The 25987-nt window shown below is 50.9% G+C and overlaps 4 protein-coding genes across 14 annotated transcripts in view; 1 reads left to right on the forward strand and 3 right to left on the reverse strand.

Moving 5' to 3' along the window:
• Positions 1–505: 505 nt before the first annotated feature.
• YJEFN3 (YjeF N-terminal domain containing 3) lies at positions 506–9917 on the reverse strand. 3 transcript variants are annotated; one of them, XM_066253271.1, is made up of 6 exons: positions 9798–9917; positions 5515–5623; positions 2713–2817; positions 2365–2478; positions 2128–2287; positions 506–766 (listed from the first exon to the last, which is right to left on the reverse strand). In XM_066253271.1, exons 1-6 carry the CDS (start codon positions 9854–9856, stop codon positions 561–563), a joined length of 753 nt encoding a protein of 250 aa, XP_066109368.1. In that variant the 5' UTR covers positions 9857–9917; the 3' UTR covers positions 506–560. The 3 variants fall into 3 exon arrangements, with proteins under 3 accessions (XP_066109368.1, XP_066109369.1, XP_066109367.1); XM_066253272.1 differs by having other exon boundaries at positions 2137–2287; positions 2707–2817; XM_066253270.1 differs by having other exon boundaries at positions 2707–2817.
• Positions 9918–10462: 545 nt separating this feature from the next.
• NDUFA13 (NADH:ubiquinone oxidoreductase subunit A13) lies at positions 10463–19336 on the reverse strand. Its single transcript, XM_066268257.1, has 5 exons — positions 19199–19336; positions 12520–12598; positions 11228–11299; positions 10807–10876; positions 10463–10647 (listed from the first exon to the last, which is right to left on the reverse strand). Exons 1-5 carry the CDS (start codon positions 19290–19292, stop codon positions 10528–10530), a joined length of 435 nt encoding a protein of 144 aa, XP_066124354.1. The 5' UTR covers positions 19293–19336; the 3' UTR covers positions 10463–10527.
• Positions 19337–19481: 145 nt separating this feature from the next.
• Positions 19482–21366, forward strand: TSSK6 (testis specific serine kinase 6). Its single transcript, XM_066268241.1, has one exon. It carries the CDS (start codon positions 20147–20149, stop codon positions 20966–20968), a length of 822 nt encoding a protein of 273 aa, XP_066124338.1. The 5' UTR covers positions 19482–20146; the 3' UTR covers positions 20969–21366.
• A 1639-nt stretch (positions 21367–23005) lies between these two features.
• Positions 23006–25987, reverse strand: part of GATAD2A (GATA zinc finger domain containing 2A) — a 133348-nt gene continuing 130366 nt past the window's right edge. For all 9 annotated transcript variants that reach the window (XM_066268337.1, XM_066268317.1, XM_066268299.1 and 6 more), the window contains one exon: positions 23006–24821. In XM_066268337.1, coding sequence (XP_066124434.1) covers positions 24691–24821 — 131 coding nt within the window. In that variant the 3' untranslated portion in view covers positions 23006–24690. The remainder of the gene's footprint in view (positions 24822–25987) is intronic.

Consider the following 25987-nt stretch of genomic DNA (forward strand, 5'->3'; position numbering starts at 1 on the left):
AGATTGGGGGCGGGACGCGACCGCAGGCCCCTCCCAGCCCAGGCCCCGCCCCGTTCAGGACGAGCTCCTTTGCCCTGGGTGACTTCGGTGCGTGAGCAACAGATCTGGGTCGCCCCCCTAAGTGCGTCCGGCTGTGCCTCCGCCCTCAGGCTGGCCTACGTCCCCCTGTCGGTGGCTGGAAGTCCCTCCCTCCACCCATTATCCACCTTCACGTTGGGTCCCAAGCTGCCTTTGGGAAGTGCCTCTTGGAATAGGACCTGAAGCTGCTCGAACCTTCACGCTTTAGGCGGCCAGAAATCCTCCATCGAGTAGAACTTCGAACCTATAGCCTTAGACAATACTAGCAAGCTAGAAGTCCCTGAATCTACCCATTACGGAGATCAGTAGGAAGTCCCACTCTGCGTCTGCCCTCCAACCCTCCCGCCTTGGGCCGTTTCGGAACCAGTGGGAAGTCCTTCCCCGAGTCTGCCCACCCGCGGCACACAGAGGAGGCAAGACCAGGAGGTAGTAGGACGTCTGTTTATTGGCTCACGTCCAAGCCGCCTGGGCGCAGGTGGCGGTCACAGCGCCGTCACGCAGTCGGTGCCTGCGTACCCCGGCAGGCGCAGAGCAAACTTTCTGCGCACTTCATCAGGCACAAACCTCCCGGCCACAAAGTGGTGGCGTCCAGAGAAGCGGCCGGCGCAGCGCTTGGGCGCTGCCAGTGATACCAGCACGTCGGGCCGTAGCCCATCCTCGGAGTCAGCGCCTGTTTCTGCGTCCCAGCCTGAAGAAGGAGGGATGGGAGGGAGGTTCAGGAGCTGGGTGCGAGATCAGGACCCTCAGATGAAAATCCTGTGCCCCACTAGCCTCCCCATAGAACTGAGCCTCCATCCTCAGACCAGTCTCTTCCCCTCCTTGGAAATGTTTTCCCCTTCCCCTCTGGACAGAGCCCCCATACTTTTCTGCCCCTCCTCCCATCTTGCTACCCAATCTTTCTCCTCCATCTGATTCAGCCTCTGCCTTCAGACTACATCATTTTCACCTACTTCCCTTTCACAACCAGACCCATGCTTCTTCCAGTGTTTATCCCCCTATCTCCCTCCTTATCAAGCCTGAGCTACCCCACTTAGACTAGAGGCTTTTTCCACCCAGACTTCCCAGCCAGCCTCCCCTCTCTGACTAGATCTCCACTTAGAGGACAGACTTACCTTCATCCTCAGGCAAGCCTCTCCTATCTGACCTGTCTCTTTGCCCAAGTTCTTGCCTCTGATAGGAAGTGCCCCCTTTCCCACTGAACTTGAGCATCCATTGTACTCCCTTGACTAGATACTCCTTCCTCTGATCTGACATCCCTGCCTTCATCCTCACACTAGCTCTTGCCTTTTCACTGGGCAGGACCCAACCACCTCACTCATTGGGTCATAACCTCTGCTGCCCCTCAAATGACCCTCCACTCTCAGACCCTCCACTCTCTTGCCTTCTCTCCTGCTTCTGGCTGTAGTCTGAAACAGCTAACTAAAAGCCTCCTCGTTCTGACTTTAATCCTTCTCTTTCTGATCCTGACCACCATCATACCAAACAGCCCAGCTCATAGCCACCCAAGGCCCTGTCTTCAGCACCCTGCTGAGATGGCTCTGAGGTATTGCAAGCCAGGGGACATCCCTCTGAGTTTGGCCACCTGTGGAGGCTCCCACTGGCAGGAGGCTGTTTGTTCTGCCCGTGGCCTAATGGCTCCAACAGGCATGGGGCGGCAGAGGAGGCCAGGATGGGCGAGGCTTTTGCAGAGTGAGCTCACATCTGCCGTCTGCCAGGGGACCCGGGAGAGAGGGGATGGGGGACAGGGGGGTGGGGAGGGGGGGCGGGACACACGACTAGGCCTGGGTAGGCAGCAAGAACATTGGGCTGGGTGTGGTGGGGAGGGGACATAGGATCACCTGGGTAACAGCCTTGGTTTTCCCCATCTGAGGAATGGATGTGACCATCTGCCACACACACCATGAATAATCCATCCACACTGGGAAAAATGAGGCTCAGAGTGGCCCAGACAACAGAAGCTGGAGCACAGGGAGGTCCCCTGGTCCCCCAGCCCCTCACACGCATTGCCCCCCTGGTCCCCCAGCTCCTCACACACATCCCCCCCTCCACCTGGCTTGCCTGACGGAATGTCCAGGCTCACGAGGGGGATGGACAGCAACTTGAGTGTGGCCAATGTACGGGTGCAGGGGCCCCCGATCTCATGGGGCTCCACGCCAGGGCCCAGCACGGCATCCACCACCAGCCCATAGGCATTGTTGATGAGCTGGACCTGGGAGGGCAGACAGGGTAAGGGGCGGCCTTGAGGTACCACCCACACCTGCCGCTCAGTTGCTGAGGACCACTGACCTCTGTGGGCAGATAGGACAGGAAGGGGATGTCCATCTTCTCACACTGGGTGGTCAGGTCCCGGTGCAGTGGGTCCAGTGAGCGTGTAGGGTAGAAGATTGTTGGTTCGTACTCCTGGGGGGCAGGAAGGGGTCAGTGTGGGGGTTGCCCGTGCTCCTACTAGGCTCTGCTAAGCCCCCAGGCTTGGTACCAGGCAGCAGACCCTGCCTGAGGCAAGCACTGGACATTTTCTGTAATATTTCCAGCCTCAGTGTTCCCCTAGGACTCTACCAAGAGGAAGCACGTTCTTCAGGACAGGGTGGGGGGTGACCCTAGGAGGGCCATGGGGTCCTTGCTACTCACAAATACCCGCAGGTGCCGGGCACAGACCAGCCCCACTGCTCCGTTCTGCTCCGGGCCACACACGACCAGCACCATCCTCTGCTTCCGGGATAGAGCAGGCAAGGGGAACACCTGGCATGGGGCACAGCAAAAGCAAAGGCACAGCACTTGGAATTCTTCCTAGCTCAGGTGGGAATACTGAGGCCCCAGGTAGAGGAAGGGGCTTGGGCTTGGAGACAATAGACTAGGACAAAAGAAGGGGCATTCTGGGTGAGGGGTGGCCCTTGTGGGGCCTCAGATTCCTCCTCGGAGATGCAGATTCCTTGCCTTGGGATCTGCCAAGCCAGAACAGGAAAGTGTACCTTCTGCCACCATCAGGAGCCTGGACTGTGGTTTGTTTATTCTCAGCCTGAGTTGCAGACATTCTTCCACTTTTTTCTACTGCAGTAGATGCCCTTCCCCTGCCCATTTTCCAGGACTCAGGCCCTCCCACAGGCCCCAAAGTTGGTGAAGGAAGTACTTTTCCAACCTGCCATGCCCTGTCTCCCCCTCTTCCTCTTCATCAGCCTCTGTCCTCACCTCCCTGTCTCTCTGTATCTCTTAGACTCTCTCTGTGTCTCTCCCTATCTGTCTCTCTCCATCTAGCCTGTTTCTGTCTTTGTCTCTTTGTCTCAGTCTCTATCTCTTAGAATCTCTGTCTTTGTAGGCCTGTGTATCTCTTTCTTTAATACAGGAGTTAAGCATGCTGATGTCAGAGTCCCAGCCTAACCTGAAACTGTGTCAAGCCTCAGTTTGTGTCTATTAAGTAGAAGTGACAACAGCTCTGACAGGCCCATGGGGCCTCTCCCTGGCTCCACAAGGCCTGTCCATACTCTAACTTCCAACCACACAGAGGGGAAGTTATTCTATTTTCAATCTCCTCCCATGGTCTCAGTGATGTCCTGAATACTGACCCTGACTATGCTTGTGACCCACTACATCACATTAAGAGTCAGGAAGGGTGACACTGTCTGGCTGGCTGGGCCCAAGGGCATTCTGGACAAACTTGGGGCTTTCAAGGTAAAAACTGGATGGTCACCAAAGACCAGGCAAGAGTCTATTACACTGCCGTTGCTTCTGTGGCTTAGATTTTCATCATTTCCTCCTTTGAGCACTGCATTCAGGATATGTTTCATTTGGAAATAAGAACATTTAAGAGTTAAAAAAAAATTGAGTCCACATAAAGAAAACTATTGAGGTTTTTAAAAGTATATAGTGATGCCCTGGCCAGGTAGCACAGTTGGTGAGAGCATCATCCCAATACGCAGAGGGTGTTGGCTCAGTCCTCGGTCAGGGCACATACACACAGTTCGATGTTTCTGTCTCTCTCTCCCTGCCTCTAAAATCAATTAAATAATTTTTAAAAAAAGTATACAGTGGTAATAAGAAGAGGAAGAAGGGGAGGAAGAGAAGAAGGGTTACATGCTGAAGCCCTGACTCTATCAGGCACTTAAAAAAAAAGATTTTATTAATTGACTTTTACAGAGAGGAGAGAGAGAAAGAAGAAGGGGGGGGAGCAGGAAGTATTAAATCATAGTAGTTGCTTCCCATATGTGCTTTGACTGAGCAAGCCCAGGATTTCAAACCAGCAACCTCAGCATTCCAGGTCAAATGCTTTATCTATTGCACCACCACAGGTCAAGGTATCAGGAACTTTTCTCTTTTTTTTTTTTTTTTTAATGATTTTATTTATTCATTTTAGGAAAGGGGGGAGAGGGGGGGGGAGAGAAGGGGGAGGAGCAGGAAGCATCAACTCCCATATGTGCCTTGACTGGGCAAGCCCAGGGTTTTGAACCGGCGACCTCAGCGATCCAGGTCGACGCTTTATCCACTGCGCCACCACAGGTCAGGCGGTATCAGGGACTTTTCTAAGGAGTTTATATTTATTAACCAGTGTCAGTTTATTATCCTGTTCAGAAGTAATATGGGGCAAAGCACGAGATCATAATATCATTGTTGCTATTAGTCTCCAGTCCTTGTAGACACCTCAAGGGTAGGGGGTTTGCCCCAGAGCCAGACACAGCTATGCTTCCCACCCCCCTGAGACCCTGCTCAGGCCACTCTCTGCCCAGAGCATCAGTTTCCTCACCTGTGACGCTGGAAATAAGTGTCAGGGCTTCAGCATGTAACCCTTCTCCTCTTCCTCCCCTTCTTCCTCTTCTTATTACCACTGTATACTTTTTTAAAAAATTATTTAATTGATTTTAGAGGCAGGGAGAGAGAGACAGAAACATCGAACTGTGTGTATGTGCCCTGACCGAGGACTGAACCAACAACCTCTGCGTATTGGGATGATGCTCTCACCAACTGTGCTACCTGGCCAGGGCATCGCTATATACTTTTAAAAAACTCAATATTTTTCTTTATGTGGACTCAATTTTTTTTTTAACTCTTAAATGTTCTTATTTCCAAATGAAATAAGAACATTAAGGTTGTTTGGTGATATTCAGACTGTGGGAGCTGACATTTTCCATGCCCAAGACCCAGGAGGTAGCAGAGACAGGTGGTCATGTCTGCACCTCAAGGGCACCAGACCCATCTATGTGGCAGCCTCAGTCTCTGTTCTGACCCTCACCGACACCCTGAGTCGTGGGTCCCTGCTTGGCTTGGCCCAGTGATGAGCTGCTCGGGCCCGTTTCTCTATCTGAATGATAGGCTGGGGTGGTCCCAAACAAAGAGAAGCTTCTTGAGGGCTAGACCATCTTGGCCATAGGAGTCATGCAGCTAGGCCTCAACTTTGTGGGCTGGCTGTCCGGCTGGGGTCAAGGTCAAGGGTCAGGGGTTTGGTACCTTGGTCACAGCCACAGCACTAGCATGGCCATATAACTCCACCAGCTGCTGCCGCCCAAAGCGATAATCCTCCAGTAGCTCCCGCTCCAGAGCAGCCGCCTCCTCCGTACTGGGAGACAGAGAGGAGAGAGATGCTTAGAGACACAGAGATGGAGACAAAGGTTCAGATGGAGTCCAAAATGTTCCATCAATGTTCTGAGCCAGTCTCTGAGGCCCCCCTCACCCCTAACCTGTTTTCCTAGTCGATGCGCACGCGACTGAATGGAACCTGGCGGTAGGAGGTTTGAGTCAAAGCCTGAGGTGAGGGCGCCCTCTGGTGATCGAAGAATTGTGCGGTGGCACGTATTGGTTCTGTTCTTCCAAAGTGTGGGAGATTGATCCTTACTCAGAGCTCCCAGCCCCCAAAGCGAGAGGAACCCAGGAGAAATGGAGCTTGAAGGACTTTGATGGGGATGATGGGTGGATTTCGGGCAAGGGAAACCACAGTTTGAGCTCTAGAATACTGGAGGGGGCTGACTGGTCTAGGGGGTGCTTAGGGTAGGTGTGTAAAGGCTGCAGAGGCATTTAATAGCTCACTCAGAGAGGTGAATGTGAGCCCTCTCCAAAGACAGTGGTAAAATTCCAATAATTGTGCCTAGAGAGATGGGGCTAACTTGTTTGAGGCAAAGCTCTGCTATAGAGTTGACTCACTGGAGTGACTGGGGTCCATTTCATCTTACTGAGCCTTGCCTCCTTCTTTGCAAAAGTGAAAAGCAGGATGGGCTACATCAGGGGTAGTCAACCTTTTTATACCTACAGCCCACTTTTGTATCTCTGTTAATAGTAAAATTTTCTAACCACCCACCGGTTCCACAGTAATGGTGATTTATAAAGTACGGAAGTAACTTTACTTTATAAAATTTATAAAGCAGAGTTACAGCAAGTTAAAGTATATAATAATACTTATCAAGTACTTTATGTCAGATTTTTGCTAAGTTTGGCAGAATAAATCTTTATAAAACAACTTACTATAGTTAAATCTATCTTTTTATTATTTATTTATTTATTTATTTATTTATTCATTTTAGAGAGGAGAGAGAGAGGGAGAGGGAGAGACAGGGGGGAGGAGCTGGAAGCATCAACTCCCATATGTGCCTTGACCAGGCAAGCCCAGGGTTTTGAACGGTTACCTCAGCATTTCCAGGTCAACGCTTTATCCACTGCGCCACCACAGGTCAGGCCTTTTTATTTATACTTTGGTTGCTCCACTACTACCCACCATGAAAGCTAGAATGCCCACTAGTGGGTGGTAGGGACCAGGTTGACTATTACTGGGCTACATGATTTTTGAGGGCCAGTTCAAAATGCAAATATGGGGCTCCTTGTTCAAAAACTAAGAATTTCAAGCCTGACCAGGGTTGACCTGGGATGCTGAAGACCCAGGTTCGAAACCCCAAGGTCGCTGGCTTGAGCATGGGCTCACCAGCTTGTGCATGGGATCATAGACAAGATCCCATGGTCACTGGCTTGAGCAAGGGGTCACTGGCTCAGCTGAAGCCCCCCAGACAAGGCATGTATGAGAAAGCAATCAGTGAACACTAAGGTGCTGCAACTATGAATTGATGCTTCTCATTTCTCTCCCTTCCTGCCTGTCTCTGTCTCTCGCTTAAAAAAAAAAGTTCAGGATGGTGATGGCATAGTGTTAAACCAAGTGTTGGGCCTTGGTAACAGCAGGGACCCAGCTAGCCCTGGCTTGGGGGGTTTTCAAGGGAGCTGGGCTTGGTGGCTGCAGAGAGGAAGAGCTGAATTTGAAGATCAGGTGTTCCTTACTCCAGAATCAGGAGTTGGGGAGTTGGGCAGCTAGGCAGGGGGGTCTGCGGCCTGATGCTTGCTTTCCCTAGGCAGAACCTACCCCCAGCTCAGCAGACCCTAGAAAGGGTAATAATAATAATAACAATAATAGAAGCAGACTCAGAGTTGGAAGAACATCAAACAACTCAGAGAAGCCAAGTGGCTTGCCCAGGGTCATGTAAGAAGCAAGTGGGAAAACTGATACTTTCACCCTTGGTGTCTGTCTCCAGGGCCATGGACAGAATCTGAACAAAGCAGCAGAGGACAATCTTCAACAACAGAGGTTTGGGATGAATCTTGGATTCCCTCAATTCTGTGAGTAGGAAACCACAACTTTCCAGCCTATTTGCAGTGTGACTGGGCCAAGGAGTATGGGGGCAGAAATGCGAAATGAAGACTGCTGTGACATGCAGAGTCAGGGAGGGCTTCCTGGAGGAGCTGGCCTGGAACACTATAGGAGGTAATCCAGGTGGCAAGATCAGTGAGGGTCAGGGCCTCTTGGTGGGAGTGAGTTTAGCAGGTTCAAGGGACAGAAGGGAGACTGGTGTGGTTGGAGCAATAAAACTGAGAAACTGGGGCATGAACACACTTTGGGGGCCCAAGCAAATGGGGAAGATGAAAGCAGAGGACAAGGAGGTCACATACCCTGAAACCCCAGCAACTAGAGCCAGATTCAACCCTCAGTTTGTCTTCAGCCAATGTCAGATGAGACTGAAGTACCAGGTGGGGAAAGGAGCTCACAGTGTGAGCTCAAATGAAGTTTACCTCCACCTCTCCCCCACCCCTAGCAGGGCAGGTGGGCTCAGCTCCTGGGAAGGTTATTTGAAAATGTGGCTTCTCTGCCTTCATCTTGTTACAGATCTGGCTTCAGCCCTCACTAGAGGCTGGGGAGGGGGGCAGATGAGAACGGTGGAAGGACCATCCATTCTTCTTTTTTTTCCCTCTGTCCCAAAGTTTTGGCCTCTGGTCACCACTCAGAACATTATCTTCCTGCCAAACTGGTCATTAGAGTGATAATACGGACTCCATAGGAAGAGGGAGGTCCAGGCAAGGATCCTGAGGTGGTGACTATAGGTGGGGTTTGAATGGGAATTAGGGCAGTGCCATTGTGTGACTGGGGAGGGGGCTCGGTTATGAGGGTGCCTCTTGCTTCCCCCACCTACCTCCCAGATAAGGGCTGTGAAGCCTGGGATTTGCCCGCCAGCCCCTGAAGGGCTAGCAGACCTGGTTTCAAAGGGCATTAGGCCTGACACTTCCAAAATGCATCCAGGAGGGGGCTCTTTGGGAGATGAAGCCATGAGGCCAAGATACCCATATCAAACCCTCCCTGTGCTCTCAGCTCTGTGTCTCTTCACTCTCACCACCCTCATACATCTCCCACCAGCCTGCCATTACTGTCCCCCTGGCTGCCTACAGCAGTTTCGTGCCATACTCCCACAAATTCCCCAACACTAGCCATGGGCTTTGAAAACTTGAACACCGGATCACATCACCCTTGATGCAAACCTTAAGGCTCTCCAGGGCCCTCTTCTCAGGGCAGATATTGCCTGATGCCTGGATTCACAGAATATTCAAATCTCTCATCACATCTACATACACCCCTTTATGTCTCCAACCTCGCTGCCTCTTCCCCTTCACTGTTCCACTCCCACCCACCCCACAGAGCCCATCACTCTTCAATTGACGTTTGAGGCACCCCACTGCTCTCCATACCAGATGAAGCCATAGCTTGTTTCTGGAACATTCATCTCCCCCTGCCTACGATGTGCTAGGTGTTTAGGCTGAATCTGGATATCAGCCAGAATCCAGACATCAGGCAATATCTGCCCTAAGAGGAGCTGGTTGACAGTGGGCAGGAGGGGTCAAACAAGTGGCTGTGGAACAAATCTGGTTTTTAGTGAGGACCATAACCCTGTTTGGGGTCCCATGTCACACAGGATGACTCAGAACAAGGAATGAGAGAGCCATAGCTGCCAGACAGTTCTAGACCCTTGGCAAGTAGCCCATGTGTTCAAAACTCGCCCTAACCTTGACTCAGGGAGTGGCACTCCTCCCCAGTCCTGTTTCTTTCTCTGGACAAGGTGTTAACTATAGGTGGACCACCATGGAGGAATATAAGATTTTTAGGAGCTGAGAATAAGAGTTCAGATGGGAAAGGGCAGTTGGGGGTCCAGAGTCCCTGGGAGATGGAAAGGGGAGGTGTGCTCTGGTCGGGTAAGGGGTGATGGGGAAGCAGCAGTGCTGATGCATAATTCATGAGGGGCGGGGCTTCTGAAGATGCAGTTTCTTTGGCAATGCAGCTTCTGAGGCATGGGCAGCCTAAGGCCGTCTTTCCAGTGAAATGCAGGGTGGGCCTCCCATACCTGGCCCCCTCCTGTCCATACTTCTTACCCCACTACCCCTTTCAGCCACACCCCTGCCATGGAGTCCCAAGTATCCTTATCCCGGCTGACCTGAGAAAACGCCGCTCCTCCGGCGCCACCGCCGAGTCCCGGCTGGCCGCACCGCTCATGGCCCCTAGGAAAGCCTGTGCTTGAGTGGCCCTTGCAGGCCCCCGCCCTTTTAAGCGTATCCCCAAGCAGGCCCCACCCCCAGCCAATCAGAAAACGCCGCGAAGGCGCTGCACGAGGCCATTGGTCAGTGGGTGCAGGACGACTTAACCCTTTTTTGTGCTAGAAGAGCTGCTGCAGACATGTAAAGATGCCCACCGATGCCCATACTGGCAGGAAACGAAGTCTGAAGGGGCAAAAGTGGGTCATGATGGGTCGGTCATCCCTACTATGGGATCCTTGCCTGGGAGTATGGGGATGTACTTCTACTGCCCACTCCTGCCACTGGTCTGCTCCCCTCCAGGCTCTTAACCATCCCTGTGCTCTGGTGAAGCCTAGAGAGATGGACTGTAGTCAAGCAGGACTTCAACAGAGGTAGGAGAGTCAACACATGTTTAGGAGTCCATCCTGGTAGTGGATTTGGGAACAGCCTCTGGGTGTTTTTTGAGGCCAACCAGCTTGATGTTTTCTGCCGAATCCCCTGGTCCAGTCCCTGAGTCCCCACATCACCATGCGACCCAGTGGCACTCCCTTTCTCCCAGTCACTCAGACCATGGGACACAAGCAGCCAGGTGTCCAGAGCATTTATTCTCTCCATCCAGAGGGGTGGGGTCCACTGGCCCAGCGGCAGCCTCTATGTATACCAGATGAAGCCATAGGTGGCATTGAGAATCTCCTCATTCGTGCGCAGTCCATAGAGCTCGCCCATTATGGGAGACACCCAGCGTGTTGTGTTGAACACAGACTCACCCACCTGAAGGAAAAGCAGATATAGGTGGGGGTGCTGGCCACTGTCAGAAGCCTTCCTCTCCTCACACCCAGCACCCACTACCCTTTCCAGGCCCCAGGTTTTCTGTGGGAGGCTTCATTTCTGCAGTGTCCTAGATCCCTGCCCTCCAAGCAGGGGACCCACCTTCCAGTCGGGCACATCCTTCATGATGATGGCCTCTGCCTCTAAGTTTTCTCGAAGCATCTGCAGGACCCTACAAGGATGGAGTGGGAGACAGGCCTAAGTATCCCAAGGGGACCCCTGCCTAATGTATCTTCTAGACCTCTCCCTGCTCCACCCCGTCCCATCATTCCTGCCAATTCCAACCCTGCCCACACTGACCCCTTTTTCTTTCCTTTCCTCTCCCTGGTAAACTCTTTCCTGCCCCAATCCCATCCTCTTGCAGAAAGGCTTCCTGTTCTTCCCCTTGGGTCTCCACTTTGTCTAGGGTCCTCTCTAAGGGCGACAGCAGTCCATGTGTACAAGGATGCAGCTTCCAGTCCCCATGTGCATTTTGGCTGTGTTCCCAAATTGCAAGCTGGGGCACTGAGGCCTGTGACCCCACCTCCGGTCCTTCTCTGCCTGCAACAGCGGCATCAGTGCAATGCGAGCCTCAAAGTCCTCAATCTGCAGGCGCCTGTGAAATCCCAAAACCAATACTTGTATTAGATTAGAGTGGGCAGGGTAGAAGGCAGGCAATGTGGCTCCTGAACAGTCAGGGTGCTGCATGGGAAAGTAGCTGCGAGAGAAGCAAGTGGACAGAGCTTGGGCAATTGGCCCTGCCCACCAGAAGCCCAAGATGGAAGGACCCAACTAGTGCAGGCATTGTCCCTCAAAACTGCTGGCTTCACACTTTCTTTTCAATTAAAAACTTTTTTTTAATCCTAAAAATAGCCCAGGCCTGTGAATGCAGTGAAGGAGGGGGAGCGTTCACCATTGCCTCTGGGCCTGTCTCCTTCATCTCAAAATAACCTCAGGGTGTGAACCCTGGGCAGGTGGTTCCTTTCTTTTCCCTGCTCTTCAGCATCTTCCAAGCCATCATCAACCCTGTTTGTGCTAGGGGGTTGAGGGGAGCGGAGCCATGTTGTGGCCTCTGGTTCTGTCTTCTCATCACCAGAAATCTTACAAGGGTACAGGGAAGGGGTAGATGAACTTCAATTCCTTTCCCCACCCCATTCCCCAGGCTACTGCCCCAACCACAGCTGCACACTGTGGTCACTACTGTGTCCCCCTGGGAGGCTGGGCCTGGTCTTGCCTGTCCAATGCAGAGGCCCTAGCATTGGCACCTACCAGGTGCTCCTGAGTTCATTCAACAATGTGAAACACCCTCCATGAGCTGGGTTTTCTCTAGCACTGTCCTCAGAGATTCCTGGCCTTGTGGAGGATGCTAAGGACACATGACACAGGTGGGACAGGATGGAGGGACAGAAGGAGCCACCTGGCAGGGCAGCAGGAGAGTGCAGAAGTGGCTGGAGTCTGAACCGAGACTACCGCAGGCTTTGGTTCCACAGGCCCCACATGACTGCCAGAGCCATTGTCTTGCATGATCTGCTTTCTAAATCCTTATATCACCATTGCCTGGTTACCATGGACAAAAATCTAACAGAGTATATTCCTGAACTACACCTTCACCTCTACCCAACAGGTTATCCTAACCCAGGCCCTTGAGTCCCCAGCAACAGAGACTACAAGGGTGCTTGGTGAACATCTGGAGGTAAGATCCTTGCTTACTAGACAATCGAGGGTAAAATCCAGAAACAGACTTGCTGGGTCCCCAAGGCCTAGGGAGTTGATGAGGGGCCCCGATCAAAATAAAGTCCACAGGCCGTACCTACCCTCACCTGGAATAGGGCCTACCTGCGTTCACGATTCCACTTCATCATGCTCCAGTACCCGAAGAGCAAGGTCCCAATGCCCATGGCAAACATGCTGTAGCCTGTGGAGAGAGGAGCGCCTGCTCAGCATCTGCATGTAGAACAGGCCATCCTTGTCATTTCTTATGGAGCACAATCTACTCGCTGTACAAACAATCCCAGAAATATATAGGATAGAGGTGAGAGCCTCCTGGCCCTTTCTAAGACGGCTCACATTTCTTCAGACCATTTTTTTGTCTCTGGAATGTCCACTGGCCCTTTCCTGGACATGCCCTCTTCCATAGCTGCAGACCACTCTCTATCACACTTGTCCACTTGGTAGGCAGGGGACACCAGAGAAGTCTCAATTTCTCTCATAGGCAAGGCTGTTGCAGTTGTAGCAACTCTGCTCCCATACTGGGGTTTCTGGAAGATAAAGATCAGGGAGGGACCACAGAAGGGCTCAAGGGTCTAAATGTTTATGGGTGAGTAGCCCTAGCACCACAATCTTTTAGATTGTTTGGTTCCAGGTAAGCTGGCCAGTCCCCTCAAATTACGTCAGTGTTGATGGCTGGGTTCCATTTCCATAGTGGCTCCTGCCTGTCTGGGCCACCTCCTTGCATGTTGCCTACAGGGGGTTGAACAAGGCTGCCAGTGACCAGCAGTGCCCTTCAGGGACTACTATCAGCACCTGGCCTCCTGGGTGCAGCTACTGGCCCAGTGGGGTCCATATCACCCCATCTAAGACCAGGGGAACAGGCTGCTATGAATATTTACTGAGCTCCAGCAGGCATTCTTTATAATTCTGACTGACAGGATGTGTGTTGTGGGGCCACTAGGGTCTTCAGGGAGGCCGAGACACCTGGGGGCTGGCTGGCCCTGCACCCCCTCTTTTCAAGCATGGTCTCTTCTCAGGCCAGGCTTTAAGGTTGCTATGACAAATGGACAAGCTCAGCCAGGTCAAGCTCCAGTTAACACCTAGTAAAAGACCAGTAAAAAATGGATGATGCCACTTCCTGGGCCTCATGGAGAAAAAAACGAGGGCTTTTTCTTATTCAGCTCACCAGGCACCTCTGCTGGACCTGAAGATAAATGAGAAACTTTTTCCATATTTTCTCCCTTAGTTTGACTTGTTAAAAACACCTGCTCAGGTCAGCAAAGGCACCCTGGTTCCAACACTGAGAAGCAGGACCCCTCCTAGCATAACTATAGTTGGTCAACTCTGTAGGGCATTTAATTAGAGCTGCCTCATTCTTTTTAACAGCTGCAGAGAAGCCCAGGGGCCTCTCCCTTTGATGCCTCCTCAGGGGACAGACGTAGGCTATCTTTGTGGAAATCCTCTGCTGTCACACTAGGCACCCAAGTGTGGGCCCATCTGTAGGATAAACTCCAGGACTAAGGCAGCCTTTGTGATGATACAGCTCTTCCTCTTAGGCCCTGGGTGGGGGATGTCTGTGCCTCTGGAGCTGCCAGTACAGTAGGGGAGACCAAGGAGTGGCACGCCCAGAAAGGTGTGTGGACCATGGGTAAATAATGGAAACTCATCCTGTGTTCATGGATCAGAGCTTAAAATTTAACATTTTGTTCAGATGGCAGCACTCTCCAAGATGAGGTGGATTCAATGTAGTCCTCCTCAGAATCCCAACCCATCCCCCAGTCTCGCAGACATTGACAAGCAGATCATGAAATTCATATGGAAATGCAAGGGAAGAGAAGAGCCAAAACAATTCTGAAAAAGAACAAAATGGCCTCACATTTCACAATTTCAAAACTTCTCAGGCAGCTGTGTGTACAGGACAGCGTGGCACTGGCATAAGGACAGACATGTACATTGACAGAACAGAGCCAAGAGTCCAGAAATAAACCCTCAAATTTATGGTCCATTGAATTTGTACAAGGGTGCCAAGACAATTCAATGGGAAAAGAATAGTCTTTTCAGCAAATTAGACAACTAGATATAGTGTGCTCTTTTTACTCCCACAAAAATTAACTCAAAATGGATCAAAGACCTCAATGTAAAAGCTAAACCTATAAAACTCTTAGAAAACAGAGGAGTCAGTCTCTGTGATCTTGGATGACGATATGGTTTCTTAGATACCAAAAGCACAAAAGACAAAAATAGATAAACTGGACTTCATTGAAATTAAAAACTTTGTGCTACAAATGATACCACAAACAAGCTGAAGACAACCCAGAATGGCAAAAGTATTTACAATCATATATATAAGGGAATGATATCCAGAATGAAAAACTAACAAAACTCAATGATACAAAAATGACCAACACAATTAAAAAATGTGTAAATGAGGCCCTTGCTGGGTAGCTCCATTAGTTGGAGTGTTATCTCCACAGGTTGAGGTTGTATGTTCCATCCCAGGTCAGAGCACATACAAGAATCAAGCAATGACAGCATGAATAAGTGGAACAAAGAATTGATGTTTCTCTGTCTCCCTCCCTCCCTCCCTCCCTCTAAACAGAAGAAAAGATGCTCAACACTATTAGTCACCAAGGAAATGCAAACTAAAACCACAATGGGATAGAGACCCACTAGGATGGTGAGACTCATTAAATAAAAAAATAATAGCCCTGGACTGACAGCTTGGTTGGTTAAAACATGTCCAGAAGGGTAATAGTTGCCGGTGAGATCCCAGTCAAGGCACATACCAAAGCAGATTGATGTTCCTATCTCTCCTCTCTCTAAAATCAATAAAATAAACATTAAAAAAAAAGAGAGAGGCCCTGCCCAGTTGGTTCAGTGGACAGAGTGCTGGCCCGGCGTGCACACATCCAATTTTCAATCCCCAGTCAGGGCACACACAAAAAGCAACCATCTGCTTCTCTTTCCTCTCTCCGCCCCCTTCTCCCTCTCTTCTGCTCTCGCAGCCAGTGGCTCAACTGTGGCTCAACTGGTTCGAGAGCTGGCCCTGGGAACTAAGCATAACTCAGTTGATTTGAGCATCAGCCCCAAATGGGGGTTGCTGGGTGGATCCCAGTCAGGAAGCATGCAGGAAGGTGTCTATCTCCCTCCTCCCACTTAAAAGAAAAAAAAAAGTGTAAATATAGATCATGGTGATGGTTGCACAACTGTGAACAGATTAAAAATCAGTGATTTGTGCACACAAAATCAGTGAACTATATGGTATGGAATCTCAATATAAATGGCTGACACACAAGAAAAAAAAGGAGCCACGCACTAGGGAAAAGAGGGAGTAGAGAGAGGATTTGGGTGTGAGAGATGAGATATCAGGGTAGCAGTCACTATGGGAGCAGTGTGGATTAAAGGCAGTCTGAACCAGCTTGGCATGTTCTGGAATGCTGGTGGTGAACAGTCCAGGGAGAGAAAAGGGTAGTTGGTGCCAGGCTTGGGGCCACAATTCCTTAATAAGAGCAGGGGAAGCTTGACCAGGTGATGGTACAATGGACAGAACGTCGGCTTGGGATGGTGAGGACCCAGGTTTAAAATCCCAAGTTTGCCAGCTGAACACGGGATCATAGACAGGACCCCATGGTCACTGGTCACCAAGGAGCCCCCTGGTCAAGGCACATATGAGAAAGCAATCAATAAACAATTAAGGTGCTACAACTAGGAGTTGATGCTTCTCATCTCTCCCCCTTCCTGCCTGTCTGTCCCTCTGTCTCTCGCTTAAAAAATAAAAATAAAAAATAAAAAAAAACAGGGGAAGATATGCTGTGAATCATGGTGCACAGGCAAGGCTGCAAAAGGGCCAAGAGGACCAAAGATGGTGGTGTGTAGGCTAGAGCACAGGGTCTTTGCACTTGCCATCTCCTCCACCTGGGAACTGTCTTCAGAGGTCCTTCAGGCCCATCCTAGCTAAAGCAGGCCCTGGTTTACCATTGGCCACAACAGGAAATTCTGGCATATGACACTGAACTCCTAAAGACAGGGCCCACAGCCATTTGCACACTAAACTAGTTAATGAATGAATGCAGAAAGAAAGTGTTATACATTTAGCCCTGGTTAGTTGGTTAGAGCATTGTTCTGAAGTGCAGAGGTTGGTTTGATCCCTGGTCAGGGCACATACAGGAGCAGATTGATGCTCTTATCCCTCCTCTCTCTAAAATTAATAAAATAACCATTAAAAAAAAGAAAGAGAGCCTTACCAGGCGGTGGCGCAGTGGATAAAGCATCCGACTGGGATGCAGAGGATCCAGGTTCAAAACCCCAAGCTTGAACACGGGCTCATGTGGTTTGAACACAGCTCACCAGCCTGAACCCAAGGTCCCTGGCTTGAGCAAGGGGTCACTCAGTCTGCTGTAGCCTCCCCCCCCCCCCCATCAAGGCACATATGAGAAAGCAATCAATGAACTAAGGTGCCGCAACAAAGAAGTGATGCTTCTCTCATCTCTCTCCCTTCCTGTCTGTCTCTCTGTCCCTATCTGTCCTGTCTGTTACACAAAAAAAAGAGGACCTGGTCAGTTTGCTCAGTGGATAGAGAATCAGCCCAGCTCTACACATAAACAAAAACCAAACCACCAGAAGGGGATTCTTCCTCACATCTCTTCAGGCAATGACATTTAGGGCCTGGCCTCTGGGAGGCACAACTGTGTCATGAACAGGGAAAGGGCAAGTATAAAGGGTGCATCTGTGACTCAAAAATTTAAAACACTGTCCTGTGGTGGCGCAGTGGATAAAGCATCGACCTGGAAATGCTGAGGTCGCCGGTTCGAAACCCTAGGCTTGCCTGGTCAGGGCACATATGGGAGTTGATGCTTCCAGCTCCTCCCCCGTCTCTCTCTCCTCTCTAAAATGAATAAATAAAAAAAATGACACTGACTGGGGAAAGTCTAGGGAGGCCCAAGGGCTGGAATCTTTCTGGATACAGGTCACACAGGTGCATATGTCTAAGAGAACTTGTGCACCACACTGACCTGGGTGTATTGTTTGTTATGCCTCAAGAAAAGAGACTTAGATCACATTAGATTCCTTCAATTGGCTCTAGGACGTTAAGTGTCCATGTGGTGCCAAATCTAGTCTGTAATCTGTTTTTGTGTTGCCCCTAGCCTAAGAACACTTTTAGATATGTAAATAGTTTAAAATAAGCAACAGCATGGCAAACCAGGCAGTGGCACAGCACATAGTGTTGGCCTGGGACGAAGAGGACTCAGGTTTGAAACAAAGAGGTTGCTGGTTTGAGCGTGGGCTCACCAGCTTGAGCAAGGGGTCACTGGCTCAGCTGGAGCCCCTCATCCCCCAGCCAAGGCACATATGAGAAAGCAGTCAATGAACAACTAAGGTGCAGCAACTATGATTGATGTTTCTCATCTCTTCTGTCCTGTAAGCCCACTCCTTCGCCCTTAAAAAAAAAAAAAAAAAAGCAGCAGCAACGGATAGAGATCATCTAGCCCAGTGGTCCCCAACCTTTTTTGAGCCACGGACCGGTTTAATGTCAGAAAATATTTTCATGGACCGGCCTTTAGGGTGGGACAGATAAATGTATCACGTGACCAAGACAAGCGTCAAGAGTGAGTCTTAGACGGATGTAACAGAGGGAATCTGGTCATTTTTAAAAAATAAAACATTGTTCAGACTTAAATATAAATAAAATGTAAATAATGTAAGTTATTTATTCTTTCTCTGCAGACCGGTACCAGTCCGCAGCCTGGGGGTTGAGGACCACTGATCTAGCCAGTAAAGCATAAAATATTTATCTAGCCCTTCAGAGAAAAAACTTGCCAACCTCTGTTCTGAAATACAAAAAAGCCAAGAAGAGGAAGAGGAGGATTTGAGTTTTCACTAGACATTAACTTTTCTACTGTTTGAATTATTACATTCTCTCTACCATGCACATAAATTGTTTTTGTTTTTAATTAAAACATAATTTGCATAATATGCATATTTTAAATGTAAAGCTTCTCGCTTTACAGCAAATGTATTTATCCTTAACTTGTTTTAAACTTCTCTGGCCTGACCTGTGGTGGCACAATGGCCTGGAGTGCTGAGGTCACCAATTCAAAAACCCTGGGCTTGCCTGGCCAAGGCACATATGGTAGTTGATGCTTCCTGCTTCTCCCCCCTTCTCTCTCTCTCTTTCTAAATATAAATAAATAAAATATAAAACAAAAAAATTTTTTTTGTATGTCATTATGGATCCTGGGTGTGGAATATGGGCGCCTTTTACTTTCTCTCTTACATTTTTCCTGTGATGAACCCTGTAATAAATTTTAAAATGTTACAAAACATGAAAAATTTAAGAATACATATTGCTGAGACATACTGCAAGTGGGAGGCGACCAGCAAGGACCCACCATACAGAACATCTTTTTAAATTACTTCGGTGTTCCGGGTTTTGGCTCCAGCTTTGCTACAGGTGGCCCTGGTGGGTTAGGTTGCAGCCTCTCTCGGGCCTCAGTTTTTCCACCTGTAATATGGAAGCAGGGTTAGGGCTATGGGTACAGGTTAAACTATTATCAGTTTAACCTCCTGTGAAATGGGAATAATGAACAGGACTGAGTTCTGGGCTATTACGAGAAAGAATTAAAAGATTTAATAATCGCTCCTCAGATTGCACCAGTTATCATTACTGTTAACAGTAGGATCCCCAGACTCCGCCTCTCGCCACACCACAGCTCCACTAGGGCCTATTAGCCTCCCCAAAGCCCTATCTCCGTTGCGGCGCCCAGGAGGCCCAGACCCTGCCATCCCGGCACAGGCATATACTGACCCGATAGGCCCCGACGCGGAAGGTTCCGTTTGTAGGCGATAGGACCGTAGCCTCCCGGCGGGGGCATGTCCTGCTTCACCTTCGAGGCCGCCATATTCGCTGGGCTTTGCACTTCCGCTCGTAGGAGGAAGTGACGTTAGGCGCCCGCCGCCACGATGAATGGGGTGGAAGCTGTTGCGCTGGCTTCGGGCGGGGCTCGGGAACCCAGGCCTCTGGGGTAGCGACCCTACTGTTTGGGAGAAGTGAAGTTGCGACGCCAGGTTGCGCCCGGCCGAGGAATCCTTCTTTCCTTTTCTCCCAAAACGAGACGTGGCTCCGTCCGTATGGGACGGCTGGAGCCCGTCGGGTCGCCCAGGTCCTTGCATCAAAGGACCGCCGGTTCACCCCCGTCTGGGGCGATTCGCAGGGTAGTAAAGCTCCCAAGGGAGCTGGGTCACCAAGCTAAGCCCCCTTACCCGTTTTCTCCCCCTCCAGGCCTGTACGGGTAGCGAAGGGCTGCATATGGTTAGGGATGGTACAAGATGTTGGGTGGGGGCGGCTGCTGCTCAGATTTGGACTCGCGAGGAGCCATTCCAACCCCAGACACGGTTTCTGCCCCTCAGTGGTGATGGAAAGTCCTTGGTATTAGTCTTTCAGCGGATACGACCATTTAGAGCGATTATGAGTCACAAAACCCTAGAGTCTTGCGGGCCTTCATCCACAGGCAGGGTGACGCCCGCGGGGTCCCCACTCCGAGATGTGGTGACGCTGCGGTCACTTCACAAGGCAGAAATTGTTACCTGGGCAATAAAATTCACTGCGGCGGCGGCGGGGGCCCAGGAGTGGGCACATGGGGGTGCGGGGCTGCAGGTGCCAAGCGCCATGGGTTAGGCCCGAGATCGGAGTCCGGCCGCCTCCACACTCCCGACAGCAGCCGCCTCCTCCTCCCCGCGCGCCCCAGGCGCCACCATGTCGGGTGACAAACTACTGAGCGAACTCGGCTATAAGCTGGGCCGCACGATAGGTGAAGGCAGTTACTCCAAGGTGAAGGTGGCTACGTCCAAGAAGTACAAGGGAACGGTGGCCATCAAGGTGGTAGACCGTCGGCGAGCGCCGCCCGACTTTGTCAACAAGTTCCTGCCGCGTGAGCTGTCCATACTTCGAGGCGTGCGGCACCCTCACATTGTGCACGTCTTCGAGTTCATCGAGGTGTGCAACGGGAAGCTGTACATCGTGATGGAGGCAGCCGCCACAGACCTGCTGCAGGCTGTGCAGCGCAACGGGCGCATCCCTGGGGGGCAGGCGCGCGACCTCTTCGCACAGATCGCGGGCGCCGTGCGTTACCTGCATGACCACCACCTGGTGCACCGCGACCTCAAGTGCGAAAACGTGTTGCTGAGCCCTGACGAGCGCCGCGTCAAACTCACCGACTTTGGCTTCGGCCGCCAGGCACATGGCTACCCTGACTTAAGCACTACCTACTGCGGCTCGGCAGCCTACGCTTCGCCAGAGGTTCTCCTGGGTATCCCCTATGACCCTAAGAAGTACGACGTGTGGAGCCTGGGCGTCGTGCTCTACGTCATGGTCACCGGGTGTATGCCCTTCGACGACTCAGACATCGCCGGCCTGCCCCGGCGTCAGAAGCGCGGCGTTCTCTACCCCGACGGCCTCGTGCTGTCCGAGCGCTGCAAGGCCCTGATCACTGAATTGCTGCAGTTCAGTCCGTCGGCTAGACCCTCGGCGGGCCAGGTAGCGCGCAATAGCTGGCTGCGCGTGGGGGACTCTGGCTAAAAGTTGGGGTTCCCCTATCTCCCGCCTCCCCAAGCACTGCGCAAGCGCAGCGCACACGCGAGAGGCGCGCTTCCAGGATCCCGCGAAGCCATTGCGCGCCAATGCGCATGCGTCCTTTCCCCTTTCCCTTTTGGGCGCGGGATGCAGTTCCCCGTCTGGAATCTAATTCCTCCGCGATTCGGAGATCCAGAGGGCGCAGAAGCATCCTAGATTTCCCGCAAGAAAGACCCGGGAGGGGGCGGGACCAGAGGATGCGGGAGCATTGCGCCTGCGCGGTATGAGCAATGGCTGTGCGGCAGGCGGCTTCCTGGAGGAGCTGCGGCCGAGAGCATGCACATTGAGTGCATGGGTTCCCACCCTGTCCGGCAGGCCGCCACGGAATGGCGTGCTCCGGAAGCCACTCCAGTTGTAACTTGCAATAAACTTGCTCTGCCTCGCATGTGGCTCTAGTGATGGTCCGGTTTTACGGGAGCGAGGTCACTCCCCCAGAAGGCAGGTGCGGGCACTCCATTTTAGTTTGTTTTTGTATTTTTCTGAAGTTGGAAACGGGGAGGCAGTAAGACTCCCGCATGCGCCCGACTGGGATCCACCCGGTATGCCTACCAGGGGGCGATGCTCTGCCCATCTGGGGCGTCGCTCCGTTGCATCCGGAGCCATTCTAATGCCTGAGGCAGAGGCCATAGAGCCATCCCCAGCGCCCGGGCCAACTTTGCTCCAATGGAGCCTTGGCTGCGGGAGGGGAAGAAAGAGACAGAGAGGAAGGAGAGGGGGAGGGGTGGAGAAGCAGATGGGCGCTTCTGTGTGCCCTGTACACAATCCGGAATCGAACCCTGGACTCCTGTACACCAGGCCGACGCTCTACCACTGAGCCAACCGGCCAGGGCCTACATTTTAGTTTTAAGGTTCTGCTCCACTTCTCAAAAGTGAGTTGAGAGGATTCAAACCTGGACCTTTTGGGCACCCTCAGCTTGGGAAGAGGCGAAGGTGCTTTGAGGTCCCTTCCAGGGTTGATATGGTCCCTGAAAATAAGAGATGCTGGGCAGCTGAGCAAAGACCTATCACCCTTCTAAAGTTTAAGGAAGGAATGGCATCAGTGGGTGGGCGGACCTGAGTGTTTGCAGATGAGGAAAGTGATGCTGACACATGTCACCTGCCCAAAAACACAGCTGGGATTTGAACCTGGATATGGCTTAAGTGGGGCGAGGGGTGAGGGAAGCTTCTTTCCTGAAGAGTCTATGGGGTAGCCTGACCAGGCGGTGCGCAGTGGATAGAGCGTTGGACTAGGACGCAGAGGACCCAGGGTCAAAACACTGAGGTCACTGAGGGGCTCACCAGCTTGAGCGCAGGGGTCATTGGCTTGAGCATGGAATCAGACATGACCCCATGATTGCTGACTTGAGCCCAAGGTTGCTGGCTTGAACAAGGAGTCACTCATTCTGCTGTAGCCCCCCTCCATCAGGGCACACATGAGAAAGCAATCAATGAACTAAGGAGCCACAGTGAAGAATTGATGCTTCTCATCTCTCTCCCTTCCTCCCTCTCCCTCCCTCACACACACACACACACAGTCTCTCATTTTCTTGCCCTTTTAAAAAAGTTAGGTTTCCATCACAGTAAGTCATCTCTGATGGGAATGTGCGTAGTGATGCTGGGCTGGAGGAGGCACAGCCAGGGCATGGCTGTCCTTGTCCTCCACCTAGGTGGTCTGGCCAGGTGAGGGGAGATGAGGACAGGTGGTTCCTGAATGCAGTTATGAGCCAGGTTCTGATGGGGATGGGGGACCAACATATGCCCTCAAGTCACAGATTCAGTCAGTTAAGCTGGGGGTGGGGGTGGGGGTGGGGGTGCGGTGGGGGAGGAAGGGGCCATGACAATCCTAGCACACCCCTCCAGAAGTGACCCTGGCCCAAACACCTGTTCTGGTTACTGCATAGAACTGAGATCTGTTTGCTGGGGGTGGCCAGCCCAGTGCTCCTTGTTGGAACATTTGGAGAGTTTGGCCCATGTAACTGAACAGAGAGGGTTAACAGCTCAGGGTAGTATAAGACAGGTATTTATTTACGAGGCACACACAAAAAATGCGAGGAATAGAAACGTTTGCATACTAGAGTTTTTGGTGTATAAAAAACACACCCTTTCATCCCACTCCTGAATGTTAATTTCCCTTTCCCCTCAAATCCCTGGATTTTGTAATGAAAGCCACCCTTCACCCCCTCCCCTCCTTCAGCCCATCTACTCAAAACAAAAATCAATGAGAAATTTAGGGTTCTACAGAACAAAAAATTAGAACATTTTGCAAAACTAAGTCTTCTACCACATGTCAAAAATGTCTTCTAAACACTGATATTCACACAACATGAGGGGATTAAATGAGCCTTTATTAGAATGTTGAAGCAGTGTGTTTGAAGAAGGCAGCCTACAAAATAAGAATTTTAAATTAAGTCCCTAACAGCATGGACAGGAAAACCAGGGCAGGGGCTGAAGTAGGGAGCAGTGTATCCCGGCTCTGCATCAACACACAAGTGCACACATGAGACTCTCACATGTGCATGAAGCCAGCCCTATGTGCAGCATACACATGACATCTTCTGCCTTTCCTCATGGAACTTTTAAGGAGTGGGAGAAACCAAAATGAAACACAACTAAGAGATGACCTGATCCTTTGTAAGACATTTCTGTAGCCTATAAAGAGGATATTAAAAAAAGTCTGAAGGCGAACGCTGGCAGCATGGCCCTCCTTCAAGGGAAGATTCTAAACTAGATCCAAATGGAAACCCTGAAGTCTGTGGGTGCAGGGGCACCTCCCCACCTGACACACCTGAAAGGAGCACAGGCCAGGGCAGCTTGGGATGTTGTCCATCAAAATAAGTAGGAAAAAAAAAGGAAAAAATTTAATAAAATAAACCACCACAACAAAAAAAACACAATTGCCCCCCCCCTCCAACTTCCCATTCAGGCTCTGTACATTGTTGCCGTTTCTCTCTTCCCTTCTCCAAGGACAGCAGCATGGCTTCCAGGATCCCAGGCTCTCTGACTGGGTCTGGGTTGCAGTTTGTTCTTCTGTGAAGTGTGGGAGGTTGGGGGTCTCCAGGACGAGCAGCAGCACAGGCCTTCCACTGGAGCAAATGAGGGCTGGTCAGTGAGTGGCCCATCCTCTGGGGCATAAGGGCTGTGCTCAGCAGGAACCCCTGGGTCTGCATGGTTTACTTTAAACTCCATCATCATGAGGTGATTAAAAAAAATTGTCAACCTAGAGATCGCCGTGAAGGAAGGCAAAGATTGGGAGGCTAAGACAGGAAAGAGCAAAAACAAAACAGAACAGTCCGCTCAACTTCAGAATCCCCGGGCTCCGGTCTTGCCCGAGTGTGTCACAGTGTCCAAGCCGCCCATATGCCCTGAAGGGGCTGAAGGGGAGGACGGGAGCAGAACCAGTCCCCGAGGTCCGAATTTCTGCTGGTGTTGGGCAAACTAAAGGCAAAGAAAGGAGGAAAGCCCATGGGAAAAGTCCCCCAGTGATGATAATCCTCATCCACCTGTGAAGTGGCCCTCCAGCCATGACAAAAACAAGACTTTGCAGCCAAGAACGGAGCTCTTGTTTTTGCAGTGCAGCAGACACTCGCTTGCTCTCTTGGGGAGCAGGGTGTATTCCCCAGTGAGCAGAGGGTGGCAGGCCAGGTGGGAGGAAGGGAGGGGGGGCCTGTTCTCCACTGGGCTGGCTCGCATTATTTCCACGTGGCCGACTGGGGAATGGAGCGTGGCGGGATCATATCCAGGAGGTACTCCCGCTGGCGGTCCACGGCTGAGGAGGTCTTGTGCACCGCCAAGCTTGGGCTGACAAACGCAAGGGCCCCACCTGCAACAGAACAGGGCAACAGGCCAAGATGCACCCAGTTAGGAGTAGGCTCCCAGGAGGATACCAGCCTGAGTGGGGCCAACCAAGCACGGGCAGCAAAAGTCCTAGCCTCAGAGATAAAGAAAATTTAAGAAATAACTCAGGTCCTGGCTGGATAGCTCAGTTGGTTAGAGTGTCATTCCGATACACCAAGGCTATGAGTTTAATCCCATCAGGGCACAAACAAAAATCGACCAATGAATGCTTAAGTGAAACAAAAAATCCATGTCCCTCAAAAACAAAAAAAAAATGCCTTTACAATGTTCCCAGCCCCTGATGCAGTAACAGAAATTCCATCAGCTACCTGAGAGCTCTATAAACTGAAGTGTTCACCACAGTGCCGTTTAGAACAGTGAAAAATCACAAATGGCTGAACTGTACAACTAGGAAATCAGGAAGACGGAACTAACAAAATGATAGGGTAACATTCTCTCATTAAACCATTCAGAGGGACAAAATGGCAAACACAGCACAGTCCCTTCATAGGACATTCATTGACACACGTGACACGTGAATAAAGAGGCAGACTGAGGAAGGCCCCTAAATGTTGTGTGTTTTCTCCTGGGGTAGAAAGTACCAGTCGTTGCCACCATGCTCCCTTTTTATAGTCTCTAAATTTCCCCAATGCACTTTTTTAATTTGAAAATGAGAAAATGGCCCCCACACACTTTCGTTTTTGACTGCTCTGGTGTAAGGACTGCCTTGCATCCCTAGCTCCAACAGTGCCCTCCCAGAGTAAATGCATTACCCCAAGAGTATTTTTGGTGGAGGTTAATATACTCTGTGGAACAAGGGTTCTGAGGTCAGATGCACTAGAGAGCCCTCCCTGCATATTGAAGGCAGAACCGCTAACTAAATCACGCCCAATTTCCCTCAAACCATCACCTAGTAACACAGAGTAACCAGGAGTTCTAGCAGAACTCTCCTGGGAAAAGTGGCTTCTATGCCTTCTTCACCTCTAATCCAATCACTAAACACAGTCAATTATTTGTTCCTTCATTCCCTTTACCCTTCAGTGCACACATGGTTTTCACATAGTTGCTATTACAGTATATACTATCCTTCACTTTTCCCACATTGTTTCATGTACTTTCAAATTTACCATAAAAGGAATTTCTGACTAGCCC

Source organism: Saccopteryx bilineata, chromosome 1, assembly GCF_036850765.1.
Source record: "Saccopteryx bilineata isolate mSacBil1 chromosome 1, mSacBil1_pri_phased_curated, whole genome shotgun sequence".
NCBI lineage: Eukaryota > Metazoa > Chordata > Mammalia > Chiroptera > Emballonuridae > Saccopteryx > Saccopteryx bilineata.